This window comes from Gadus chalcogrammus, chromosome 10 (assembly GCF_026213295.1).
Source record: "Gadus chalcogrammus isolate NIFS_2021 chromosome 10, NIFS_Gcha_1.0, whole genome shotgun sequence".
NCBI lineage: Eukaryota > Metazoa > Chordata > Actinopteri > Gadiformes > Gadidae > Gadus > Gadus chalcogrammus.
The window spans coordinates 7,371,412-7,399,411 of NC_079421.1; the positions used below are offsets into that span (position 1 = coordinate 7,371,412).

A 28,000-nucleotide genomic window follows, 5' to 3' on the forward strand; every position below is an offset into this window, starting at 1 on the left:
ACATAAGGTAAGAAATTGGTTTACGTAAACTTTGCTGCTGGTTTTGTTTGCTCGTGATGACCTGGCCTATGGTTACCCATGGTCCTAAGCGATTTTGATCTGATTCTGGTTGGTGCTCCAGCTAGTATGCATTGTATATATAGATTAAAGCTAGCAGCTACATACGGTACGATGCTATGCCAATGGGGTTATAGTTGTTTTGTCAGATTGACATAGGCCTATGTGACGTTAGACTTGGAGCCTGGTATGCCTATCCTGACATAAATATGTTCTCGCATAACCTGTGTGATTATCCTAAACTGTAGGGGATTTAATTTGCGGGCAATTTGCTTATGATGTTTTAACGAGTGAAGTCTACATTGGTCGTTCGCGAGTGTTTACTGGTGGTCAGGTGTTTCCAACGCTGTTTTGCAAAACAAGCCAAAACACAAAACTGTGGTTTTCACCTTTTATTGTTCGAATAGGATTTTCAACAATACACTTGTAATGCAGCGTTGAATGGATGGATATCTTACATAAGTGTACCCAATAGGGTTGTCGCGGTGTGTACATTTTCACACCGAGTAATACACTCGTGTCAACACCGGTATTACCGAGTATCAACGGTATAAACTTTGAAACTAGGTAAATCGCCATATTCTCCGTCAACTCTCCTCTCACACTCGGTGACAGCGTCTGGCAGAGCGCCAATTCTCGGTGACAACGTCTTATAACGTTCTATACATAATAGTATAATATAATGTTATAGATAATATCACGGCTCTGTGCGCCTCCGGATGGCTGTAGCGCGGGGAGCTCTCGTAGGGATTGGGCTTCGCTGGGTTTGTTTACCGGCGTTGCTATGGTTACCGATCTTGTAAGGAAGCGCGCCAATTCTCTTCCGCACAGAGCAGAACTATGGCCTATTTAACAAATTTTTATTTTCTTAATTATAATTATATTATACATTTTTACAGATATTTTTTTTTATTACTGGAAAGAATAGGTAATAATAACTCGGTGTTACCGGTAACACGGCAACCCTTAGCCTAGAAATCTAGACGCCCCTAGCGGCAGCAAATTTGTCGTAGTTTTTCGCTGCTGGAAACAGAAAATGGGAAAGACCAATCAGATCGTGAGGGGCGGTATCGAGCCGAATGACGACAGAGCTGCGACGGTCCCTCGTTAAAGGTAAACAATAATGGCTGCTGCTGCTGGCAAACAGCTGTCGTTCGACTCGGCTTTGGCCGCGACTCTTCAAGACTTGAAGTTATCATTTTCTTTGAGAAATGAACAAAGAACTGCACTGAAGTCTTTCCTGGAGAAGAAAGATGAATTCTGAGTTTTGCCGACCGGATACGGTAAAAGTACACTTCAACACCCCTGCCGAAGAGTTCATAAAGAAGATTCAGATGGACAATGGTGGGGGCTAAATCACACTTGCACACATGCACACCTTGTAGTGTGGCCGACATGCATACACATGCAGAATATACGCATTATACACCTTGAACTCATATACAGTATATGTCAGGGTCTGTCTCCTTGTCTTGTTTTGGTGTGTTTCCTGTTTTACTTTGGTATCTGTCTTGTTTCTCCCCATGTCAGGTTTCCCTCCTGTGTGATTACTGCTCCCTCCCCTAATGTGTTTCAGCTGTTACTCGTTGCGTGCCCTGTGTGTGTGGTATTTAAGCCCTTGTCTTTCCTTTGTTCCTGGTGGGATCATTTTAGTTTGTGGTGAGTTGTGTCCTGTGCGTTACCTGTGTTCCCGGTGTTCTCTGTGTTACCCGCGTAACCCGTGTTCCTTGCCTTTTGAGTTAATAAATTATCCTTTTACCTGAACTGTTTGCGATTGGGTCCTACCAGCCTGCCTGCCACCCGCTAAATTTGACAGAATGATCCGACCATCATTGGACCCAGCGGACGCTCTTTTTGTTGGAGGCTGTGTACGTGCAGCGCTGTCGCTTCAAGGCCCGGGTTGGAGAGTGCCTTACGGACTATCAGAGTGGGGATGGTGAGTTTGGAGTGCCATCCGGTTCACATTTCTCTCCAGCCCCTGAGCTGACTCCGGCCCCCGAGCCCTGTCCGGTTCCTGAACCCTACTCCTTCCCGAGGGTGCCCCTCTTCCAGAACTTCCAGACCTTCCAGAAGGGGTCCGCCCTCTACCTTGCCTTCCAGAGGGGTGCCGCCTTCTAAACCTTCCAGAAGGGACCCGCCCTCTACCTTGCCTTCCCGAGGGGTTCCGCCTTCCAAACCTTCAAGACCTTCCAGAAGGGGCCCGCCCTCTACCTCATCTTCGCCGCTGCAGGCTTCTGCTTGTCACCCGTTTCCCCTGAAGCAGTCCGGGTCCCAGCCCTGGAATTCCCAGAGTTCCCTGTGTCCCCTGAAGCAGTCCGGGTCCCAGCCCCGGAGTTCCCCGAGTTCCCCATAGCCCCTGAAGCAGTCCGGGTCCCAGCCCCTGAGTTCCCTGAGTCTCCCATTTCCCCTGAAGCAGTCCAGGTCCCAGCCCTGGAATTCGCAAATGGTGTTTGCTGGTATAATAGCAACATCGCCATAGAAACGCCCACAAAGCTACTTGCATTTGGCGCTTCTCACTTGCGTTTCATACTGTTAAAATAGGGCCTTTGAAGTACCAGAGGAAATGACTCCCATGGTAAAAAAAAAGTGGAAACGCTGAATAGTTAAAAAAGTTAAAAGAGTTGAAAAACACTGATATTTAGCCATCATGTCGTTAAAGAGCTGAACGTTTAATATTTGAATGGTTTCTGGAGCTGAAAGTACGGCAGAGCAGTTGAAGACCAAAAAACTGGAGGGAGAAGAATACAAATAAGAATAAAGATTTAAATATCTAGAGTTTGAATGCTACAGCATTCGCACTAATAATGATTTCAATATCTAGAGTGTGAATGCTACAGCATTCACACCTGGCAAGGCGTTATGGGTGGCATAACTGACCTAGGACCACCCACTGTTCAACAGACCCCACTTTTTCTTAAAAAAATGCAGCAAACTTTGTTGATATTGATGCTTGATCCGATATGGCTTAAAGGGCTGTTATCTTCGTGGATGACCGTGAAATCGCGGTAGGCAATAATTAGTATTAATTATTATCTCATAGTAGCCTATAGGCTACATTTGAATGCATCTTCTTTGTATAATAAGCCAAGCTCAGTCTGTTGCTAATGATATCGAAATATTGTTGAAAACTTAAAACAATTAAACAGAATTATGAAATAGTCTGCCTCATGTTATACAAGCATAATTCAACTATGTGGGAAATATTCGATTCCTGACCACTTTTACAGTCTCTAGGCCGTAAATCTATAGAGTGACGCGCTAAAGCACAGCCAGATATGGTGCGTAATGGAGATTCCAAAGCGCTCTTCTTTGGTCAGAGCCAAGAGACGTTTTTACACTCCCGGACCCTGCACATACTGGAGGTTTCTTTTTGATATAAATTCGATTAGACGCGCCGCGGTTTAGGGGGGGGGGGTCTTGGGTAGAGGTGTTGCTGCGTTGTCTCTACAACAGAGACAATAACGCAGCGATATCAGCAGTTCTAACTGGAGAGACGGTGAAATCCACGCACTGCTGACCATCATGTAAAACGTTGAAAGATGGTGCGATCTACGAGAAAGACGCAGAAGAACGTTCCTTGCGTGCCAAGCCGCGACCCGACCGGCTTGGCAGTGTATAAAGGCCTCTAAGGGATAGGTCCGTCCTATGCACTGAAACCTTTTACAATGCAACGAAATATTTAAAGAACATCAAGCTATTCAAAACTCTAAATGCACAGATAATATAACAGTATATTAGTCAGTCATTTGTGTAAGGTTAAACAGGGATTTGATAACGTTTTTAATTTAAGGACCACCCACAATTGGTCTGGCCCATCCACAACTGGAATCCTGGCGCCGTGCCTGATTCACACTAATTAGAAGATTTCAATATCTATCGTGTGGTGTGAATGCTGTAGCATTCACACTAATAAAGATTTCAAAATCTAGAGTGTGAATGCTACAGCATTCACACTAACTAGAAATTGCATTTCCTTCAGAAAACGCGTGTGAATGCTGACGGCTGAATGAAAAGCGCAAAGAATTGCTGAAAATGAAGAAATGTAAAATCAATTGAACTGAAGAATCTGAAGGTAGTAGTAGTAGTAGCTGAAGTAGTAGTAGCTGAAGTATAAGTAGTACTAACTGAAGTAGTAGTAGTAGCTGAAGTAGCAGTAGTAGTTGCTGTAGTAGTACCTGAAGTAGTAGTAGCTGAAGTAGTAGTTGAAGACAAATTAGTAGTAGTAGCTGAAGTAGAAGTAGCTGAAGTGGTAGTAGTAGCTGAAGTGGTAGTAGTAGCTGAATTATAAGTAGTAGTAGCTGAAATAGTCACAGTAGCTGAAGTAGTAGTAGTAGCTGAAGTAGTTGTATTGAAAGGAGTAGCAGTAATGGTAGTAGTAGTGGTAGGAATAGTAGTAGTAGTAGGCAGTAGAAATGTTGAATAGCTTTAATCAAGTGAGAGATTTGAACAGAGACACAGATGTTAAAATCAAATTGGAATAAATTCACACTAATAAAACGTAAGAAAAAAATAGTTTAGCGCTGCATGTAGCACTCACCTGATTACAATGAATATTACAATTATAATAACTTGAAAATATAATTTCCTGTAGAAAATGCGGTGAGTGCTGTGATGAAAAGTGAGGTTGAAAATAAGTTTTAGTAAAGCCACATAGTTTAAGGCGAAAATAAATGTTGGCTCAGTGTTACTGTTGTGTGTGTGTGTGTGGGGGGGGGGGGTTATTGACGTTATTCTTTCACATTTAGTTAATCGAGTTAAACTCACAAAACGCAAGGGCTTGTACCGTTGGACTCCTTGGAGTCTCAGCTTTCATATGACATATCTCTAGCCATATAAACGGGAGCCCCGCTCACATATGCCCGATATATTGTCTTATTTCCAATCAATTAATCATTTTAGCATCAGAGAAACTACCGATGTGCTTTGCTATTGTGATTGGCACAAGCTAGAGCGCGATGACGTCATCACGTCACACACTCTTTGAGGCGGGAGACGTCCTCACGCTCAGCCTTAATGGAAGACCAACGGCAAATATACAAAGCAGTTATGAAATTGAACTGTTGATTCTGAAAAAGTATAAATAAATGAGAAAGAAAGAAATAATAAAGCTTAAGAATAACAATGGTTGAGCGCTGCACTCACCTAATAATCACCGTCGCCATTTGTCACTGTCATCATCTGTCACTGTCACCATCTTCTCATTATCATAACCATAACCACGGTCACCATTATCATCATGTCGTCATCCATACCCCTATTCTTACTGACATCACTATCATCAATGTCCTGATCATTATCAGTACCATCCCTGTCATGACTTAGGCTACATCATCATTATCACTGTCATACAGGCTCAAGGGAAAATATGAGTACAGTAAATGATTAGTGCAAAGTATTAAGATTATTGCATTAAATATATTTTATGAATCAAAGGGCTTGCCTTTCCAAATGCATTATTTTGTCGCACAGAGATATGTCATATACAGTCTCTGTGACCTTGTCCATATTGAAGAGGAACACAAGTTAAAGTGCTAAAGGTCAGCAAATAACATAATGCCGACACACACACACACACACACAAGAACACACACACACAAGAACACACACACGCACACAGGCATGCACAAGTTAGCTGGTGTTCTCAAATCTGAGACATCACAATAAAATGCAAACAACAATCTCAATGTTTCTGATGCATCCCAGAAATGACCATCACTACCTTGTTGATACAGCGCTACCATCACAGCCTGGAGGGAACCCCCCCCCCCCCCACTGGAGGCCCCATGGGATGGGGCAAAATTGTACAGAGAAAACGGAATCTATATCCCATAGAGATCTCCCGAACCAATAATAATAATATATCTTGTTAAGAGGAGGATTGACTGCAGTCGCAACAGAACTCCTATAACATATTTATTAAAGAACAAGACCAAAATGAACAGTTTTGTGGTAGCCAACTGTGTAAATCTCCCTTCCGTAATAAGACTGCAACCTAATTGTAGATACTTCTTAGCCTCTAGGTTTTGTCTTACCTTGGAAACAGACACAAAAGGGCTCCTCCTGAGGCTTCCGCTGATCTTCCAAATCGAAGGTAGTCCTTGAACAAAGATAGCTAAACAAGATCCTCACTGAACACTGTGACATCCCAACTCCAGAGGATATTTTTTTGTGTCCAATGTCCCCGTTCAAATTCAAATATATTTGCCTCTCAAGGGAGGAAGCTGAGTATTTTCCTCTCGAACAGGAAACCCGTGAAATGTTCCTTCCTATTCACTGCTTCAACAGGAACAGAAGGGCCGCTTCCTGAGTTCTAAGCAAAACATGATTTCACAAGGTTTACATTTCAAAGTAGGTATTTGTTCATTATATATATGAAGGCTATGGCATTTCATAAAGCTGTAATTCCAAATTTCCAAGTATACTAATGGTCCTGGTTATAATGTGATATAAAGGAGCAGACCTTTGTGCAGTTGTGTGTGTGTGTGTGTGTGTGTGTGTGTGTGTGTGTGTGTGTGTGTGTGTGTGTGTGTGTGTGTGTGTGTGTGTGTGTGTGTGTGTGTGTGTGCGTGCGTGTGTCTTTCTCACACACACACACACACACACACACACACACACACACACACACACACACACACACACACACACACACACACACACACACACACACACACACACACACACACACACACACACACAGGGAGAGAGATAAGCTCATAGTAAGTACCACTACTAAGTCCTTAATACTTTCATTTCTATAAAAATCTCTCCTATCTTATCACTTCTATTAGTAATTACGTATCTCCAGTTAAGAGACAGTTTGTTCATGTGTTAAAGAGATTGTATAAAAATTACAAATTTCATATTAACACAACAATAATTCATATTAACACAATATTAACATACGGTAATATGATGTAAGATGCATTTTTTGTTCGTCATTCAATGTGGAACTATTTAAGTAAGGTAAGGGAAATATTGGGGAATAAACAGTAAAGAACACATAATCAGATACTCAACTGTTTATTTGATTTATTTTGCACAATGCACAAAGCAACAAAGAACACAGCAAGACCCAGAGGATAGAAATAATCTTAAACAAATAACAGATACCATGTTACTTTTCCAACACAATCACAGATATTGATGGCATCTTTGGTTGAGCCAACAGGATTGTGTACACTGTAAAATAAGGATAGTGGGAGGATAGAACTGAGAAAATAATGGCTGAATTTTTTTTTAATCCACATTAAAGGAAGCTAATGCAAAGCTTTGCTAAATACAACACAATATATTGGGATTCCCCAGAAAAAACAAGTGACAATTATTAACAGCAGTTAGAATAGATGGTTTCCAAAAAATGTATCGCAATGAAGGTCATTATAACACTCTAAAGAAATGTTTATGAAGTTCCAGCTCTAAATTGAGTTAATAGATTTCTGCGTTGCTTACATTGTTTCAAAATTCCAAAGCAAAGGGCGATTTTTTATACACAGAAACAAGTGAATTTATATTTTGTCTTTTTGTCAGGATGATTAAACATAATTTCAATAGATATTGCTATTCTTACTATATCTATTTTTCATGCAGACAGATAGATACAAATATAACATACTTTCTTTAACAACAATTTATCAAAGCAAATGGAAATTAACTATTGGTGATAATTTGGTACAATGGTAGATGATCAATAAATTTGACTATGTACAAAAGAAGTCATACAATTTTACAATACAATTCCATCTTATTTACAATTGAATGGGACTTTAAACAATCTCACGTGTGGTGAATACAATTTGGAAATTGTCTGTGGATTAACCAAAGTATATATTTAAATTCTGAACACTCTGAAAATAATGAATTAGATTGTGCATGAGTGTTTATTTCATCTTATAATTCATTTCTTCGGTGACACAGATAGCTCAAGTTTTGGAAAGCGGAAACCTCTAGAACCACTATCACTACTTGAGGATGACGACAATCTCGATTTTTTGGATGGGAGAGAAACACCCCCACTCCCCTCAACTCTTGCTTCACTATCTTCTCCAAGGGACACCTCATATGATCCCTTTGACTTTGCACCAAAACCCCCAAAGGTACCAAACTTTAACTTTCCTTTCTTTCCTTTGACTTTGGCTCCCCCTAGATCTAAAGAAATGTCACCACCCTCCGATTCTAAGTGAGCTGATGGTGAACTGAGAGCAAGCCCAGTCTCATCACTCAAAGAAGGCTGGTGCTTTGATTGCTTTAATAGATCCAGTGAGGCAGATTTTCCTTTACCTGACAGATGAAGCCCTGAGCCACCACCTACCTCTAACTTTCCACTCTCACTTATATCAAAATCCGGCCCCACATTTAAATCAATTCCACTGCCACCCTTCTCTTTGGATTTGCCAAATAATTTTGGCATCTTACCCTTCACTTTTCCTTGACTAAGTTCTGGACTTGGGACTTCAATATTCTGTGCACCACCATGAAAACTAACAGAGGGAGACTGTATTTTAATGTCTCCACCAACTGCTGTTCCTGAATCCATATCTACTCCAACTTCCGTGCGACCTTCTACATGGGGCAGAGCAATGCCAAACTTTGGAGCTTTGATTTTGGGAAATGTTACTGTACCTTCTGGGTACGGAAGGCCGCTGGATGTTTTCCCCTCTGTGGTGTTCGTAATATTTGTATCTTTTGGTTTAGCATCTAGGCTGCCAGATGGCAAATCTATGTCTGAGGATCTCAAACCACTTGACGAAGAGATATCCCCTTTCACTTTGGGCGATTTAATGTCAAATTCAACATCAGGGAAATGCAGTTTACCAAATAGATGCTTCTTGGCCTTCTCTCCTTTGACATTAAGGCCAGGTGTGTCTACGTCCAGCTCTACCATTGGAGTGTCCATGTCAGTTTCAGATGGTTTTGCCTTGGCCTTCATTTTAGGAAGTTTAAATTTTCCTTTCTTTCCCTTAACATTTAGGTCTATATCAGGGGCATTGGTATGTGCTCCAGCACTTGGAAGGCTCATATCTGCCTTTGGACTTTTGCCACCCATATTTAATTTTGGGGTCTTAAGTTTTGCTTCAGGTCCTTGGGCTTCTGTGGCCTTTATTCCAAATTTGGGACCTTTGAACCTGGGAAATGTCACACTTGTTTTTGCAGCCTCCAAAGATGCACCCTTAACATTAATTGTAGGTGTTCTGATGTTGAGATCAGAACCCTCACCATTTCCAAAGGGACCCAATTCTCCCTTCACCTTTGGACGTTTCAGGTTGATATCAATTTCGGTTTCAATTGGGTTGGTATTGAATTCTGGAGATTTTACTTTGGGCCCTGTGATAGCAAAGTCCGTACCTTCAACTTCAAATTGACCACCTTTTACGGAAACATCAGTATCTCCCTTTAGCGTGGGTCCTTTCAAACTGAAATCAGACATTGAAATGTTGGGGCCTGAGATGGAGGGCATGTTGAATTTTGACCCTTTTGTTTTGCCACCATGACCTTCAATTTCCATTTTTGGTCCTTTGATATCCACTGCAGTTGCTTTTATGTCAATGTCTCCCTGAGGAAGATCAATGTCGACTGCTTGTCCCTCAAACTTTGTACCTTTGGAGCCAAATGAGGGCATTTTCATATGTGGCATTTTAAATCCGCCTCCTGTACCTTTAATATCAAGATCTGGACCTTCCATTTGGACTTTTGGTGTCTTCAAGTCCTGGTCAAACTTTGGAACTGATACATCAACATCACCTTTAAGGTTCGGTCCTTTCAAGTTGAAGTCTATATCGGGCATCGACACGTGAGGTCCTGAGATAGAGGGCATTTTTAACTTCGGCCCTTTAATTTTGCCATCAGGGCCGCAAATGTCAATTTCGGGTCCTTTAATATCAACATTAGGTGCTTCAATATGAATGTCTGTTTTGGGAAGATCAAAATCAACACCTGGAGACCCAATCTTTGGACCTTTGATGTCAAATGATGGCATTTTAATTGTTGGCATTTTAAATCCGCCTTCAGAACGTTCAATATTGACATCTGGACCTTCAATTTCCACTTTTGGTGCTTTGATGTCACCTTGAATCGTTGGAATTGAAACATCTACATCACCCTTCATACTAGGTCCTTTCAGATTGAAGTCCATATTGGGCATGGAAAGCTTTGGTCCGGAAATGGAGGGCATTTTGAACTTCGGCCCTCTAATTTTACCATCAGGGCCCTCAACATCGATTTCTGGGCCTTCGATATCAACATTTGGTGCTTGAATGTCAATATCTGCTGTGGGAAGACCAAAGTCTACACCAGACCCCTCAATCTTTGGACCTTTGAAGCCAAAAGATGGCATTTTAATCTTTGGCATTTTAAATCCACCTTCGGGACCTTCAATATCAACATCTGGACTTTCAATTTCCACTTTTGGTGCTTTGATGTCCCCTTGAATCGTTGGAATTGACACATCTAAATCACCCTTTATACTTGGTCCTTTCAGATTGATGCCTAAATCAGGCATGGAAAGCTTTGGTCCGGAGATGGAAGGCATTTTGAACTTCGGTCCTTTAATTTTGCCATCAGGGCCCTCAACATCCATTTCAGGTACTTTGATATCAACATTAGGTGCTTCAATGTCAATGTCTGCTTTTGGAAGATCAAAGTCTACATCTGGCCCCTCAATCTTTGAACCTTTGAAGCCAAATGACGGCATTTTGAACTTTGGCATTTTAAATCCAGCATCAGGCCCTACACTGTCAACATGTGGACCTTCAATTTCCACTTTTGGGATTTTGATGTCTCCTTCAACATTTGGTAAGGACACATTTGCATCACCCTTCAGTTTAGATCCTTTCAGCTGAAGGTCTACATCAGGCATGGACATTTTAGGCCCAGTGATGGATGGCATTTTGAATTTTGGACTTTTGATGTTACCCTCTGGAAGGTCCACATCAAAATCTGGACCTTTTACATCAATTTTCGGTGATCCCATATCGATGTTCACTTTTGGCAGATTGACATCAACTTCTGGAACTTCCACTTTTGGACTTTTCATTCCAAATGATGGCATTTTGAATTTGGGCATTTTAAATCCACCTCCTGCACCTTTAATATCAATCTCTGGTGCATCAATATCCAGTTTTGGCGATTTCAGTTCTCCTTCAATCTTCGGAACTGACATATCTACATCTCCCTTGAGCTTTGGTCCTTTCAAATTGAAGTCTACATCAGGCATCGAAATATGAGGTCCTGAGAGGGAGGGCATTTTGAATTTGGTTCCTTTTACTTTGCCACCAGGGCCTTCAATGTCAATTTCTGGTCCTTTGATGTCCACTTCAGGTGCATTGATGTCAATGTCTGCCTTGGGAAGATCAATGTCAACATCTGGTCCCTCAAACTTTGGACTTTTGAAGGCAAATGATGGCATTTTCATATGTGGCATTTTAAATCCGCTTCCGGCCCCTTTAATATCAATATCTGGGGAATCGATATCCACTTTGGGCATTTTAAGGTCTGTTTCAATCTTTGGACCTGATATATCTACATCCCCCTTGAGCTTTGGTCCTTTCAAATTGAAGTCAACATCTGGCATCGAAATATGAGGTCCTGAGATGGAAGGCATTTTGAATTTGGGTCCTTTTATTTTGCCACTAGGGCCTTCAAAATCGATTTCTGGTCCTTTGATATCAACTTCAGGTGCTTTCATGTCAATGTCTGCCTTGGGAAAATCAAAGTCAACATCTGCTCCCTCAATTTTTGGACCTTTAAAACCAAAAGATGGCATTTTCATTTTTGGCATTTTAAATCCACCTTCGTATTCCTCAATATCAACGTCTGGGTTGTCAATTTCAACTTTTGGTGTTTTGATGTCTCCTTTGATCTTTGGACCTGACATATCTACATCCCCCTTGAGCATTGATCCTTTCAAGTTGAAGTCTAGATCAGGCATCGAAATGTTAGGTCCTGAGAGAGAGGGCATTTTGAATTTGGATCCTTTAATCTTGGCATCTGTGCCTTCAACATCGATTTCTGGTCCTTTGCTATCAACTTTGGGTGCCTTCATGTCAATTTCTGCCTTGGGAAGTTCAATGTCAACATCTGGTCCATCTATTTTTGGACCTTTAAAGCCAAATGATGGCATTTTCATGTGTGGCATTTTAAATCCACTTCCTGCACCTTTAATGTCAATATCTGGGCCTTCAATTTCCACTTTTGGTGTTTTGATGTCTCCAGTGAGCTTTGGACAGGACATATCTACATCACCCTTTAGCTTAGGTCCTTTCAAATTGAAGTCTAGATCAGGCATCGAAATTTTAGGTCCAGAGAGAGAGGGCATTTTGAATTTTGATCCTTTAATGTTGGCATCTGGGCCTTCAACATCGATTTCTGGTCCTTTGATATCAATTTTTGGTGCCTCTATGTCAATGTCTGCCTTGGGAAGATTGATGTCAAGATCCGGTCCCTCAAACTTTGGACCTTTGAAGCCAAATGATGGCATTTTCATATGTGGCATTTTAAATCCACCTCCTGCACCTTTAACATCAATATCTGGGCAATCGATTTCCACCTTTGGTGATTTAAGGTCTCCTTCAATCATTGGACCTGATATATCTACATCCCCCTTGAGCTTTGGTCCTTTCAAATTGAAGTCAACATCAGGCATCGAAATATGAGGTCCTGAGATGGAGGGCATTTTGAATTTAGGTCCTTTTATTTTGCCCCCAGGGCCTTCAATGTCAATATCTGGTCCTTTCACATCAACTTTGGGTGCCTTGATGTCAATGTCTGCCTTGGGAAGTTCAAAGTCAGCTTCCGGTCCCTCAATTTTTGGACCTTTGAAACCAAATGATGGCATTTTAATCTTTGGCATTTTAAATCCACCTTCAGGCCCTTCAATATCAACATCGGGGCCTTCCATTTCCAGTTTTGGTGCTTTGATGTTCCCTTCAATCTTTGGAACTGACATATCCACATCACCCTTAGACTTGGGTCCTCTCAAATTGAAATCTACATCAGGCATCGAAATTTTTGGTCCGGAGAGAGAGGGCATTTTGAACTTGGATCCTTTAATTTTGGCATCTGGGCCTTCAACATAAATTTCAGGTCCATTGATATCAACTTTGGGTGCCTTGATGTCCAAGTCTGCCTTGGGAAGGTCAATGTCAACATCCGGTCCCTCAAACTTTGGGCTTTTGAAGCCAAATGATGGCATTTTCATGTGTGGCATTTTAAATCCGCCTCCTGCACCTTTAACATCAATGTCTGGGACTTCAATGTCCGATTTTGGTGTTTTGATGTCTCCTTTGATCTTTGGACCAGACACATCTACATCACCCTTGAGATTAGGTCCTTTCAAATTGAAGTCGAGATCAGGCATAGATATGTTAGGTCCGGAAAGAGAGGGCATTTTGAATTTTGATCCTTTAATTTTAGCATCTGGGCCTTCAACATCGATTTCTGGTCCTTTGATATCAACTTTCGGTGCCTTGAGGTCAATGTCTGCCTTGGGAAGATCAATATCAATATCCGGTCCCTCAAACTTTGGACTTTTGAAGCCAAATGATGGCATTTTCATGTGTGGCATTTTAAATCCGCCTCCTGCACCTTTAACATCAATGTCTGGGCCTTCAATGTCCAATTTTGGTGTTTTGATGTCTCCTTTGATCTTTGGACCGGACACATCTACATCACCCTTGAGATTAGATCCTTTCAAATTGAAGTCTAGATCAGGCATAGATATGTTAGGTCCGGAAAGAGAGGGCATTTTGAATTTTGATCCTTTAATTTTAGCATCTGGGCCTTCAACATCGATTTCAGGTCCTTTGATATCAACTTTGGGTGCCTTGAGGTCAATGTCTGCCTTGGGAAGATCAATATCAATATCCGGTCCCTCAAACTTTGGACTTTTAAAGCCAAATGATGGCATTTTCATGTGTGGCATTTTAAATCCACCTCCTGCACCTTTAATATCAGTATCAAGTCCTTCAATTTCCCCTTTTGGTGTTTTTATGTCCGTTTCAATCTTTGGAACTGAAATATCGACATCTCCCTTGAGCTTTGGTCCTTTCAAATTGAAGTCAACATCAGGCATTGAAATATGAGGTCCTGAAAGGGAGGGCATTTTGAATTTGGGTCCTTTTATTTTGCCACCAGGGCCTTCAACATCAATTCCTGGTCCTTTGATATCAACTTCAGGTGCTTTGATGTCAATGTCTGCCTTGGGAAGATCAATGTCAACATCAGGTCCATCAAACTTTGGACTTTTGAAGCCAAATGATGGCATTTTCATGTGTGGCATTTTAAATCCACCTCCCGCACTTTTAACATCAATATCTGGGCCTTCCATTTCTACTTTTGGCGCTTTGATGTCTCCCTCAATCTTTGGCACTGACATGTCTATCTCACCCTTAAGCTTTGGTCCTTTCAAATTTAAGTCTATATCAGGCATTGAAAGTTTTGGCCCTGAGATGGAGGGCATTTTGAATTTCGGCCCTTTAATCTTGCCATCTGGGCCTTCAAAGTCAATTTCTGGTCCTTTGATATCAAGATTAGGAGTCTGAATGTCAACATCTGTTTTTGGAAGATCAAAGTCTACCTCTGGTCCCTCAATCTTTTGACTTTTGATGCCAAATGATGGCATTTTGATCTTTGGCATTTTGAATCCACCTTCAGGCCCGTCAATATCAACATCTGGGCCTTCAATTTCCAATTTTGGTGCTTTGATGTTCCCTTCAATATTTGGAACTGACATATCCACATCACCCTTAAACTTGGGTCCTCTCAAATTGAAATCTACATCTGGCATTGAAAGTTTTGGTCCTGTGATTGAGGGCATTTTGAATTTGGGTCCTTTTATTTTGGCATCGGGGCCTTCAACGTCCATTTCTGGTCCTTTAATGTCCACTTCAGGTGCATTGATGTCAATGCCGGCCTTGGGAAGATCAATGTCAACATCTGGTCCCTCAAACTTTGAACTTTTGAAGCCAAATGATGGCATTTTCATGTGTGGCATTTTAAATCCGCTTCCTGCACCTTTAACCTCGATATCTGGGCCTTCGATTTCCCCTTTTGGTATTTTGAGGTCTCCTTTGAACTTTCGACCAGCCATATCTACATCACCCTTGAGCTTAGGCCCTTTCAAATTGAAGTCTAGATCAGGCATCGAAACGTTAGGCCCGGAGAGAGAGGGCAATTTGAAATTGGATCCTTTAATTTTGGCATCTGGGCCTTCAACATCAATTTCTGGTACTTTGATAGCAACTTCAGGTGCTTTGATGTCGATGTCCGCATTGGGAAGTTCAATGTCAACATCCGGTCCCTCAAACTTCGGACCTTTGAAGCCAAATGATGGCATTTTCATATGTGGCATTTTAAATCCACCACCTGCACCTTTAATATCGATATCTGGCGCCTCAATTTCAACTTTTGGTGATTTCAGGTTTCCTTCAATCTTTGGACCTGACATATCCACATCCCCCTTGAGCTTTGGTCCTTTCAAATTGAAGTCTACATCAGGCATTGAAATATTAGGTCCCGAGATTGAGGGCATTTTGAATTTGGGTCCTCTTATTTTGCCCCCAGGGCCTTCAACGTTAATTTCTGGTCCTTTGATATCAACTTCAGGTGCTTTGATATCAATGTCCGCACTGGGAAGATCAATGTCAGCATCCGGTCCCTCAAACTTTGGTCCTTTGAAGCCAAATGACGGCATTTTAATTTTGGGCATTTTAAATCCGCCTTCAGGGCCCTCAATATCAACGTCTGGGCCGTCAATTTCAACTCCTGGTGTTTTGATGTCTCCTTCAATCTTTGGAACTGACATGTCAACATCACCCTTAAACTTGGGCCCTCTCAAATTGAAGTCAATATCAGGCATTGAAAGTTTTGGTCCTGAGATGGAGGGCATCTTGAATTTGGGTCCTTTTATTTTGCCACCAGGGCCTTCAACGTCAATTTCTGGTCCTTTCATATCAACTTCAGGTGCTTTGATATCAAAGTCTGTGTTGGGAAGATCAATGTCAACATCCGGTCCGTCAAACTTTGGACTTTTGAAGCCAAAGGAGGGCATTTTCATGTGTGGCATTTTAAATCCGCTTCCTGCCCCTTTGATATCAATATCTGGTGCTTCAATTTCCACTTTTGGCGATTTCAGGTTTCCTTCAATCTTTGGACCTGAAACATCTACATCACCCTTGAGCTTTGGTCCCCTCAAATTGAAGTCAACATCAGGCATCGATATATGAGGTCCTGACATTGAAGGCATTTTGAATTTGGGTCCTTTTATTTTGCCACCAGGGCCCTCAACGTCAATTTCTGGTCCTTTGATGTCAATTTCAGGCGCTTTAATGTCAATGTCTGCTTTGGGAAGATCAATGGCAACATCCGGTCCCTCAAACTTCGGACCTTTGAAGCCAAATGACGGCATTTTAATTTTGGGCATTTTAAATCCGCCTTCGGGGCCCTCAATATCGGTGTCTGGCCCTTCAATTTCCACTTTTGGTGTTTTGATGTCTCCTTCAATCTTTGGAACTGACATGTCCACATCACCCTTAAACTTGGGTCCTCTCAAATTGAAGTCTATATCAGGCATTGTCATTTTTGGTCCTGAGAGAGAGGGCATTTTGAATTTACTCCCTTTAATACTGCCATCCAGGCCTTCAAAGTCGATTTCTGGTCCTTTGATATCAACTTCAGGTGCTTTTAGGTCAATGTCTGCTTTGGGAAGATCAATGCCAACATCCGGTCCCTCAAACTTCGGACCTTTGAAGCCAAATGACGGCATTTTAATTTTGGGCATTTTAAATCCGCCTTCGGGGCCCTCAATAGTGACGTCTGGGCCTTCAATTTCTACTTTTGGTGTTTTGATGTCTGCTTCAGCCTTTGGAACCGACATGTCCACATCACCTCTGAACTTCGGTCCTTTCAAATTGAAGTCTATATCAGGCATTGATATTTTGGGTCCTGAGAGAGAGGGCATTTTGAATTTACTCCCTTTAATTTGGCCATCTGGGCCTTCAAAGTCGATTTCCGGTCCTTCGATATCCACATTTGGTGCTTCAATGTCAATGTCTGCTTTGGGAATATCAAAGTTCACGTCTGGACCCTCGAGCTTTGGACTCTTGATGCCAAATGATGGCATTTTGATCTTTGGCATTTTAAATCCACCTTCAGGCCCTTCAATATCAACATCAAGACCTTCAATGTCAACTTTTGGTGTTTGGAAGTCCGCTTCAATCTTTGGACCTGACAAAACGACATCACCCTTTAGCTTCGGTCCTTTCAAATTGAAGTCTACATCAGGCATCGAGATGTTAGGTCCGGAGATAGAGGGCATTTTGAACTTTGGTCCTCTTATTTTGGCATCTGGGCCTTCAACCTCGATTTCTGGTCCTTTGATGTCAACTTTGGGTACTTTGATGTCAATGTCTGCCTTTGGAAGGTCAATGTCCAAATCTGGTCCATCCATCTTGGTTCCTTTGAAGCCAAATTTTGGCATTTTAAACTTTGGAAGTTTAAAGCCAGAATCTGGAGTCTTAACATCCACATCCACAGAGCCTGAGTCAAAATGTGGTGACTTGATGTCCGATTCAACATCTGGAAGGGATGCATCAAAGTCAGCCTTTGTCTTAGGTCCTTTAATGTTCATATCCACATCAGGAAGTGTTATTCTTGGGCCTGATATTGTTGGCATCTTGAATTTGGATCCTTTTACTTTAGGACTAGTTGCATCCATGTTTACTTCAGGACCCTCTAAACTTCCTTTTGAGCCCTTGATTTTTACATCTCCATGCGCTAATTTAACATCTAATTCAGGAGCTTTGACTTTTGTTCCCTTGAATCCAAATTTAGGCATTTTAAATTTGTGCTTTTTAGATACATCAGGACTATCAATTGACATATCAGGACCCTCAATTACAGGATTTGGCAATGTCATGGCTCCCTCAATACCGCCCTTCAACTTTGACCCTTTCATACCAAAGTCAACATCAGGCAACGATACTTTAGGTCCAGATAATTTCGGAGACTTCAGCTTTGGCCCTTTAAGGTCTACCCCTGGAGATCCTATGTTGATGCTAGCTCCTTTAATCTTTCCTTTGGGAATATTGATTTCTCCTTCGATCTTTGGACTCGACATATCGACATCACCCTTGAACTTAGGTCCTTTCAAATTGAAGTCTAGGTCAGGCATCGAAATGTTAGGTCCAGAGAGAGAGGGCATTTTGAATTTAGATCCTTTGATTTTGGCATCTGGGCCTTCAACATCGATTTCTGGTCCTTCGATATCAACTTTGGGCGCCTTAATGTCAATGTCTGCCTTGGGAAGGTCAATGTCAACTTCCGGTCCTTCAATCTTTGGACCTTTGAATCCAAAGGATGGCATTTTAATTTTGGGCATTTTAAATCCCCCTTCAGGACCATCAAAATCAACTTCTGGGCTTTCAATTTCCACTTTTGGTGTTTTCATGTCTCCTTTGACTTTTGGACCTGTCATATCTACATCGCCTTTTAGCTTAGGTCCTTTCAAATTGAAATCTAGATCAGGCATTGAAATGTTAGGTCCGGAGAGAGAGGGCATTTTGAATTTGGATCCTTTAATTTTGGCATCTGGGCCTTCAACATCGATTTCTGGTCCTTTGATGTCAACTTTCGGTGCCTTTATGTCAAAGTCTGCTTTGGGAAGGTCAATGTCAACATCCGGCCCCTCAAACTTTGGACTTTTGAAGCCAAATGATGGCATTTTCATGTGTGGCATTTTAAATCCGCCTCCTGCACCTTTAATATCAATGTCTGGTGAATCAATGTCCACTCTTGGTGATTTCAGGTTTCCTTCAGTCTTTGGACCTGACATATCTACATCCCCCTTGAGCTTTGGTCCTTTCAAATTGAAGTCTACATCAGGCATCGAAATATTAGGTCCCGAGATGGAGGGCATTTTGAATTTGGGTCCTTTTATCTTGCCCCCAGGGCCTTCAACGTCAATTTCTTGTCCTTTGATATCAATTTCAGGTTCTTCGATATCAATGTCCACGTGGGGAAGATCAATGTTAACATCCGGACCCTCAAACTTCGAACCTTTAATGCCAAATGATGGCATTTTTATTTTGGGCATTTTGAATCCACCTTCAGGCCCCTCAATATCAACTTCTGGGCCTTCAATTTCAACTTTTGGTGTTTTGATGTCACCTTTGATCTTTGGAACTGACATATCTACATCACCCTTGAGCTTTGGTCCTTTCAAATTGAAGTCTAGATCAGGCATAGAAATGTTAGGTCCGGAGAGAGAGGGCATTTTGAATTTGGATCCTTTAATTCTGGCATCTGGGCCTGCAACATCGATTTCTGGTCCTTTGATATCAACTTTGGGTGCCTTGATGTCAATTTCTGCCTTGGGAAGGTCAATGTCAACATCCGGTCCCTCAATCTTTGGACCTTTAAAGCCAAATGATGGCATTTTAATTTTGGGCATTTTAAACCCACCTTCGGAGCCCTCAATATCAACGTCTGGTCCTTCAATTTCCACTTTTGGTGTTTTGATGTCTCCTTTGATCTTTGGACCTGACATATCAACATCACCCTTGAGCTTTGTTCCTTTCAGATTGAAGTCTAGATCAGGCATTGAAATATTAGGTCCGGAGAGGGAGGGCATTTTGAATTTGGACCCTTTAATTTTGCCCTCTGGGCCTGCAACATCGATTTCTGGTCCTTTGATATCAACCTTTGGTGCCTTGATGTCAATTTCTGTCTTGGGAAGGTCAATATCAACATCCGGTCCCTCAATCTTTGGGCCTTTAAAGCCAAATGATGGCATTTTCATTTTTGGCATTTTAAATCCACCTTCAGAGCCCTCAATATCAACGTCTGGGCCTTCAATTTCCACTTTTGGTGTTTTGATTTCTCCTTTGATCTTTGGACCTGACATATCAACATCACCCTTGAGCTTTGTTCCTTTCAGATTGAAGTCTAGATCAGGCATTGAAATATTAGGTCCGGAGAGGGAGGGCATTTTGAATTTGGACCCTTTAATTTTGCCCTCTGGGCCTGCAACATCGATTTCTGGTCCTTTGATATCAACTTTGGGTGCCTTGATGTCAATTTCTGCCTTGGGAAGGTCAATGTCAACATCCGGTCCCTCAATCTTTGGACCTTTAAAGCCAAATGATGGCATTTTAATTTTGGGCATTTTGAATCCACCTTCGGTGCCCTCAATATCAACGTCTGGGCCTTCAATTTCCACTTTTGGTGTTTTGATGTCTCCTTTGATCTTCGGTCCTGACATATCAACATCACCCTTGAGCTTTTGTCCTTTCAGATTGAAGTCTAGATCAGGCATTGAAATGTTAGGTCCGGAGAGGGAGGGCATTTTGAATTTGGAACCTTTAATTTTGCCCTCTGGGCCTGCAACATCGATTTCTGGTCCTTTGATATCAACCTTTGGTGCCTTGATGTCAATTTCTGCCTTGGGAAGGTCAATATCAACATCCGGTCCCTCAATCTTTGGACCTTTAAAGCCAAATGATGGCATTTTCATTTTTGGCATTTTAAATCCACCTTCAGAGCCCTCAATATCAACGTCTGGGCCTTCAATTTCCACTTTTGGTGTTTTGATGTCTCCTTCGATCGTTGGACCTGACATGTCAACATCACCCTTGAGCTTTGGTCCTTTCAGATTGAAGTCTAGATCAGGCATTGAAATGTTGGGTCCGGAGAGGGAGGGCATTTTGAATTTGGACCCTTTAATTTTGCCCTCTGGGCCTGCAACATCGATTTCTGGTCCTTTGATATCAACTTTGGGTGTCTTGATGTCAATTTCTGCCTTGGGAAGCTCAATGTCAACATCCGGTCCCCCAATCTTTGGACCTTTAAAGCCAAATGATGGCATTTTAATTTTGGGCATTTTAAACCCACCTTCGGAGCCCTCAATATCAACGTCTGGTCCTTCGATTTCCACTTTAGGTGTTTCAATGTCTCCTTTGATCTTTGGACCTGACATATCAACATCACCCTTGAGCTTTGTTCCTTTCAGATTGAAGTCTAGATCAGGCATTGAAATATTAGGTCCGGAGAGGGAGGGCATTTTGAATTTGGAACCTTTAATTTTGCCCTCTGGGCCTGCAACATCGATTTCTGGTCCTTTGATATCAACCTTTGGTGCCTTGATGTCAATTTCTGCCTTGGGAAGGTCAATATCAACATCCGGTCCCTCAATCTTTGGACCTTTAAAGCCAAATGATGGCATTTTCATTTTTGGCATTTTAAATCCACCTTCAGAGCCCTCAATATCAACGTCTGGGCCTTCAATTTCCACTTTTGGTGTTTTGATGTCTCCTTCGATCGTTGGACCTGACATGTCAACATCACCCTTGAGCTTTGGTCCTTTCAGATTGAAGTCTAGATCAGGCATTGAAATGTTGGGTCCGGAGAGGGAGGGCATTTTGAATTTGGACCCTTTAATTTTGCCCTCTGGGCCTGCAACATCGATTTCTGGTCCTTTGATATCAACTTTGGGTGTCTTGATGTCAATTTCTGCCTTGGGAAGCTCAATGTCAACATCCGGTCCCCCAATCTTTGGACCTTTAAAGCCAAATGATGGCATTTTAATTTTGGGCATTTTAAACCCACCTTCGGAGCCCTCAATATCAACGTCTGGTCCTTCGATTTTCACTTTAGGTGTTTCAATGTCTCCTTTGATCTTTGGACCTGACATATCAACATCACCCTTGAGCTTTGTTCCTTTCAGATTGAAGTCTAGATCAGGCATTGAAATATTAGGTCCGGAGAGGGAGGGCATTTTGAATTTGGACCCTTTAATTTTGCCCTCTGGGCCTGCAACATCGATTTCTGGTCCTTTGATATCAACCTTTGGTGCCTTGATGTCAATTTCTGCCTTGGGAAGGTCAATATCAACATCCGGTCCCTCAATCTTTGGACCTTTAAAGCCAAATGATGGCATTTTCATTTTTGGCATTTTAAATCCACCTTCAGAGCCCTCAATATCAACGTCTGGGCCTTCAATTTCCACTTTTGGTGTTTTGATGTCTCCTTCGATCGTTGGACCTGACATGTCAACATCACCCTTGAGCTTTGGTCCTTTCAGATTGAAGTCTAGATCAGGCATTGAAATGTTGGGTCCGGAGAGGGAGGGCATTTTGAATTTGGACCCTTTAATTTTGCCCTCTGGGCCTGCAACATCGATTTCTGGTCCTTTGATATCAACTTTGGGTGCCTTGATGTCAATTTCTGCCTTGGGAAGCTCAATGTCAACATCCGGTCCCCCAATCTTTGGACCTTTAAAGCCAAATGATGGCATTTTAATTTTGGGCATTTTAAACCCACCTTCGGAGCCCTCAATATCAACGTCTGGTCCTTCGATTTCCACTTTTGGTGTTTCAATGTCTCCTTTGATCTTTGGACCTGACATATCAACATCACCCTTGAGCTTTGTTCCTTTCAGATTGAAGTCTAGATCAGGCATTGAAATATTAGGTCCGGAGAGGGAGGGCATTTTGAATTTGGACCCTTTAATTTTGCCCTCTGGGCCTGCAACATCGATTTCTGGTCCTTTGATATCAACCTTTGGTGCCTTGATGTCAATTTCTGCCTTGGGAAGGTCAATATCAACATCCGGTCCCTCAATCTTTGGGCCTTTAAAGCCAAATGATGGCATTTTCATTTTTGGCATTTTAAATCCACCTTCAGAGCCCTCAATATCAACGTCTGGGCCTTCAATTTCCACTTTTGGTGTTTTGATTTCTCCTTTGATCTTTGGACCTGACATATCAACATCACCCTTGAGCTTTGTTCCTTTCATATTGAAGTCTAGATCAGGCATTGAAATATTAGGTCCGGAGAGGGAGGGCATTTTGAATTTGGATCCTTTAATTCTGGCATCTGGGCCTTCAACATCGATTTCTGGTCCTTTGATATCAACTTTGGGTGCCTTGATGTCAATTTCTGCCTTGGGAAGGTCAATGTCAACATCCGGTCCCTCAATCTTTGGACCTCTAAAGCCAAATGATGGCATTTTAATTTTTGGCATTTTGAATCCACCTTCGGTGCCCTCAATATCAACGTCTGGGCCTTCAATTTCCACTTTTGGTGTTTTGATGTCTCCTTTGATCTTTGGGCCTGACATATCAACATCACCCTTGAGCTTTGGTCCTTTCAGATTGAAATCTAGATCAGGCATTGAAATGTTAGGTCCGGAGAGGGAGGGCATTTTGAATTTGGACCCTTTAATTTTGCCCTCTGGGCCTGCAACATCGATTTCTGGTCCTTTGATATCAACCTTTGGTGCCTTGATGTCAATTTCTGCCTTGGGAAGGTCAATATCAACATCCGGTCCCTCAATCTTTGGACCTTTAAAGCCAAATGATGGCATTTTCATTTTTGGCATTTTAAATCCACCTTCAGAGCCCTCAATATCAACGTCTGGGCCTTCAATTTCCACTTTTGGTGTTTTGATTTCTCCTTTGATCTTTGGACCTGACATATCAACATCACCCTTGAGCTTTGTTCCTTTCATATTGAAGTCTAGATCAGGCATTGAAATATTAGGTCCGGAGAGGGAGGGCATTTTGAATTTGGATCCTTTAATTCTGGCATCTGGGCCTTCAACATCGATTTCTGGTCCTTTGATATCAACTTTGGGTGCCTTGATGTCAATTTCTGCCTTGGGAAGGTCAATGTCAACATCCGGTCCCTCAATCTTTGGACCTCTAAAGCCAAATGATGGCATTTTAATTTTTGGCATTTTGAATCCACCTTCGGTGCCCTCAATATCAACGTCTGGGCCTTCAATTTCCACTTTTGGTGTTTTGATGTCTCCTTTGATCTTTGGGCCTGACATATCAACATCACCCTTGAGCTTTGGTCCTTTCAGATTGAAATCTAGATCAGGCATTGAAATGTTAGGTCCGGAGAGGGAGGGCATTTTGAATTTGGACCCTTTAATTTTGCCCTCTGGGCCTGCAACATCGATTTCTGGTCCTTTGATATCAACCTTTGGTGCCTTGATGTCAATTTCTGCCTTGGGAAGGTCAATATCAACATCCGGTCCCTCAATCTTTGGACCTTTAAAGCCAAATGATGGCATTTTCATTTTTGGCATTTTAAATCCACCTTCAGAGCCCTCAATATCAACGTCTGGGCCTTCAATTTCCACTTTTGGTGTTTTGATGTCTCCTTCGATCGTTGGACCTGACATGTCAACATCACCCTTGAGCTTTGGTCCTTTCAGATTGAAGTCTAGATCAGGCATTGAAATGTTGGGTCCGGAGAGGGAGGGCATTTTGAATTTGGACCCTTTAATTTTGCCCTCTGGGCCTGCAACATCGATTTCTGGTCCTTTGATATCAACTTTGGGTGCCTTGATGTCAATTTCTGCCTTGGGAAGGTCAGTGTCAACATCCAGTCCCTCAATCGTTGGACCTCTAAAGCCAAATGATGGCATTTTAATTTTTGGCATTTTGAATCCACCTTCGGTGCCCTCAATATCAACGTCTGGGCCTTCAATTTCCACTTTTGGTGTTTTGATGTCTCCTTCGATCGTTGGACCTGACATGTCAACATCACCCTTGAGCTTTGGTCCTTTCAGATTGAAATCTAGATCAGGCATTGAAATGTTAGGTCCGGAGAGGGAGGGCATTTTGAATTTGGACCCTTTAATTTTGCCCTCTGGGCCTGCAACATCGATTTCTGGTCCTTTGATATCAACATTTGGTGCCTTGATGTCAATTTCTGCCTTGGGAAGGTCAATGTCAACATCCGGTCCCTCAATCTTTGGACCTTTAAAGCCAAATGATGGCATTTTCATTTTTGGCATTTTAAATCCACCTTCAGAGCCCTCAATATCAACGTCTGGGCCTTGAATTTCCACTTTTGGTGTTTTGATGTCTCCTTCGATCGTTGGACCTGACATATCAACATCACCCTTGAGCTTTGGTCCTTTCAGATTGAAGTCTAGATCAGGCATTGAAATATTAGGTCCGGAGAGGGAGGGCATTTTGAATTTGGACCCTTTAATTTTGCCCTCTGGGCCTGCAACATCGATTTCTGGTCCTTTCATATCAACCTTTGGTGCCTTGATGTCAATTTCTGCCTTGGGAAGGTCAATATCAACATCCGGTTCCTCAATCTTTGGACCTTTAAAGCCAAATAATGGCATTTTCATTTTTGGTATTTTAAATCCACCTTCGGAGCCCTCAATATCAACGTCCGGGCCTTCAATTTCCACTTTCGGTGTTTTGATGTCTCCTTTGATCTTTGGGCCTGACATATCAACATCCCCCTTGAGCTTTGATCCTTTCAAATTTAAGTCTAGATCAGGCATCGAAATGTTAGGTCCTGAGAGGGAGGGCATTTTGAATTTGGATCCTTTTATTTTGGCATCTGGGCCTTCAATATCGAATTCTGGTCCTTTCATATCCACTTTGGGAGCCTTGATTTCAATTTCTGCCTTTGGAAGGTTAATGTCACCATCCAGTCCCTCAATCTTTGGACCCTTAAAGCCAAATGATGGCATTTTCATTTTCGGTATTTTAAATCCACCTTCAGAGCCATCAATATCAACGTCGGTGCCTTCAATTTCCACTTTTGGTGTTTTGATGTCTGTTTTGATCTTTGGACCTGACATATCTACATCCCCCTTGAGCTTTGATCCTTTCAAATTTAAGTCTAGATCAGGCATCGAAATTTTAGGTCCGGAGAGGGATGGCATTTTGAATTTTGATCCTTTAATGTTGGCATCTGAGCCTTCAACATTGATTCCTGGTCCTTCAATATCAACTTTAGGTGCCTTGATGTCAATGTCTCCCTTTGGAAGGTCAATGTCAACTTTCGGTCCCTCAATCGTTGCACCTTTGAAGCCAAATGATGGCATTTTAATTTTGGGCATTTGAAATTCGCCTCCTGGCCCTTTGATATCAACATCTGGTTCTTCAAATTTCACTTTCGGTGGTTTGATGTTTGCATCTGTCTTTGTGACCGACACTTCTGCACCGCCCTCGGTTGTAGGTTCTGTCAAGTTGAAGTCCACATTTGGCGTGGAAAGTTTGTGTCCCGTGATGGAAGGCATGTTGAATTTGGACCCTTTCATTTTGCCATCTCTGCTTTCAATATACATTTCTGGTGCTTTGATATCAACGTTAGGTCCTTGAATGTCAATGTCCGACTTTGAAACATTAATGTCTACATCTCTTCCTTTCAATTCTGGTGCTTCGTAGCCAAAGGATGGCATTTTGACCTTTGGCATTTTGAATCCACTTTCTGATCCTTCAATTTCAACATCAGCTTTTGTTGTTTTTATGTCTCTGTCAATCGTTGGAACTGCCACATCTAAATCACCCTTGATCATGGATCCTTTCAAGTTTACATCTACATTCGGCCCAGAAATCTGAGGACCTGAGATGGAAGGCATGTTGAATTTTGGCTTCTCATATTTACCATCAAGGCCAACCTCTTTTTCTGGTCCTTTGATGTCAACTTTAAGTGGTTTCTTCTGACCGTGAATATTTGGTAATGACACATTCATATCTGTGAGCTCTGGTCTTTTCAGATTAAGGTCTGCCATTACAATATCAGCGTCTCGTCCTTTGAGAGTGCTTTCAGTGTTTTTTATCACAATATTAGCTTCAGGAAGATTCGTATTGACACTTTGACCTTGCACTTTTGCATCCTTGAATCCAAATGATCCTATGGACGTTTTTTGATTAATTTCAGACTCAACCCCTCCATTATCTATTGTTATGGCCTTTCCGTCACCCAATGAGGTTGGCTCTGAAGAATCAATTTTCCGTTCAAGATTTGTACCTTTCAGAGCGATATCTACAATTTCTGTTGAGACATGTTTCCCTTTGATATTTAGCTTTTCAGCAGCACCTTTCACATTAAATCCTGATGCCAAGCTCACTTCTCTTAATTCAGTGTCAATATCTGTGGATGTTGCATCAGATCTCTCACTGGACAGGCCAATTTTGCCCGAACCCACTGTCCTCTTTTGACCAATTGTAATGTCATAGACAGGAGATTTCCCTTTTCCAAAACTCATGTCCACATCTCCCACTTGTCCCTTGCTTACTGATGTAGAGGAAAAGCGTGTAATTTTTCCTGGCAAAGACACACCAATAGATCCTCCTTTTACATCTGAGCTGACAAAGTCTCCCCCTTCTAAACCCCCTTCAAATCTCTCACTTGAAAGGCCAATTTGGCCTGAACCCACTGTCCTCTTTTGACCAATTGTAATGTCAGAGACATGAGATTTCCCTTTTCCAAAACTCATGTCGACATCCCCCCCTTCTACCTTGCCATCTGATGAGGAGGAGAAGCGTGTTATTTTTCCTGGCAAAGACACACCAATAGATCCTTCTTTAACATCTGAGCTGACAATTTCTCCTCCTTCCAAACCCCCTATTTTAACATGCTTAATGCCTGTGTGCCCACTTCCATCTCCGTGGGCACCAAGCCCCCTTGACATACTCATACCACCCTGGCCGTTACCTCCTGACATTCCAAACTGTAGCCCCTTTAGCCTCATTCCTAAGCTTCCATCTCCCTCCATCTCCCTGGAAGTTGTTGTGGTTCTCAACCCTCCAGTACTCCAGTGTGTCTCTGTTGAACTAACTTGTGGCTTGGTTAATGATACATTTCCTAGCTCAAAAGCTCCCTCTTCTGCTCCATCTTTACCTGATGGACTCCCCTGTGAAATGATACTATATGATGATCCATCACCAGATTCATATCTTAGCCCTTTGACCTCGGGGCTTGAAAGTTCAGATTGCTCGCTGATGCCTCCAGGCATATCCACAGTGTAGGTGGTGATGCGGCGTGTGATGGTGGTGATGGTGCTGCCATCACTGCTTGTGCTGCTATGCCGCTCGGTGCGTACGTCCACTCCCTCTGCAAGATCTTCTGATTTCAGCCTAGGTTTGATCTTCTTTGAGTATATTCTTTTGTAGTCCTCATCGTCCCCACT

The 28,000-nt window shown here is 42.1% G+C and overlaps 2 protein-coding genes across 7 annotated transcripts in view; both read right to left on the reverse strand.

The window, feature by feature from the left end:
* klhl4 (kelch-like family member 4) overlaps window positions 1–6,534 on the reverse strand; it is a 65,473-nt gene extending 58,939 nt beyond the window's left edge. The window contains exon 1 of one of the 2 annotated variants that reach the window (XM_056600625.1): window positions 6,090–6,534. The gene's annotated coding sequence lies outside the window, so the exon portion shown is untranslated. The remainder of the gene's footprint in view (window positions 1–6,089) is intronic. The other variant, XM_056600626.1, reaches the window with a different exon arrangement.
* A 527-nt stretch (window positions 6,535–7,061) lies between these two features.
* The window catches only part of ahnak (AHNAK nucleoprotein), a 38,190-nt gene continuing 17,251 nt past the window's right edge, over window positions 7,062–28,000 (reverse strand). For all 5 annotated transcript variants that reach the window (XM_056600622.1, XM_056600623.1, XM_056600621.1 and 2 more), the window contains one exon: window positions 7,062–28,000. In XM_056600622.1, the coding sequence (XP_056456597.1) occupies window positions 7,952–28,000 (20,049 nt within the window). In that variant the 3' untranslated portion in view covers window positions 7,062–7,951.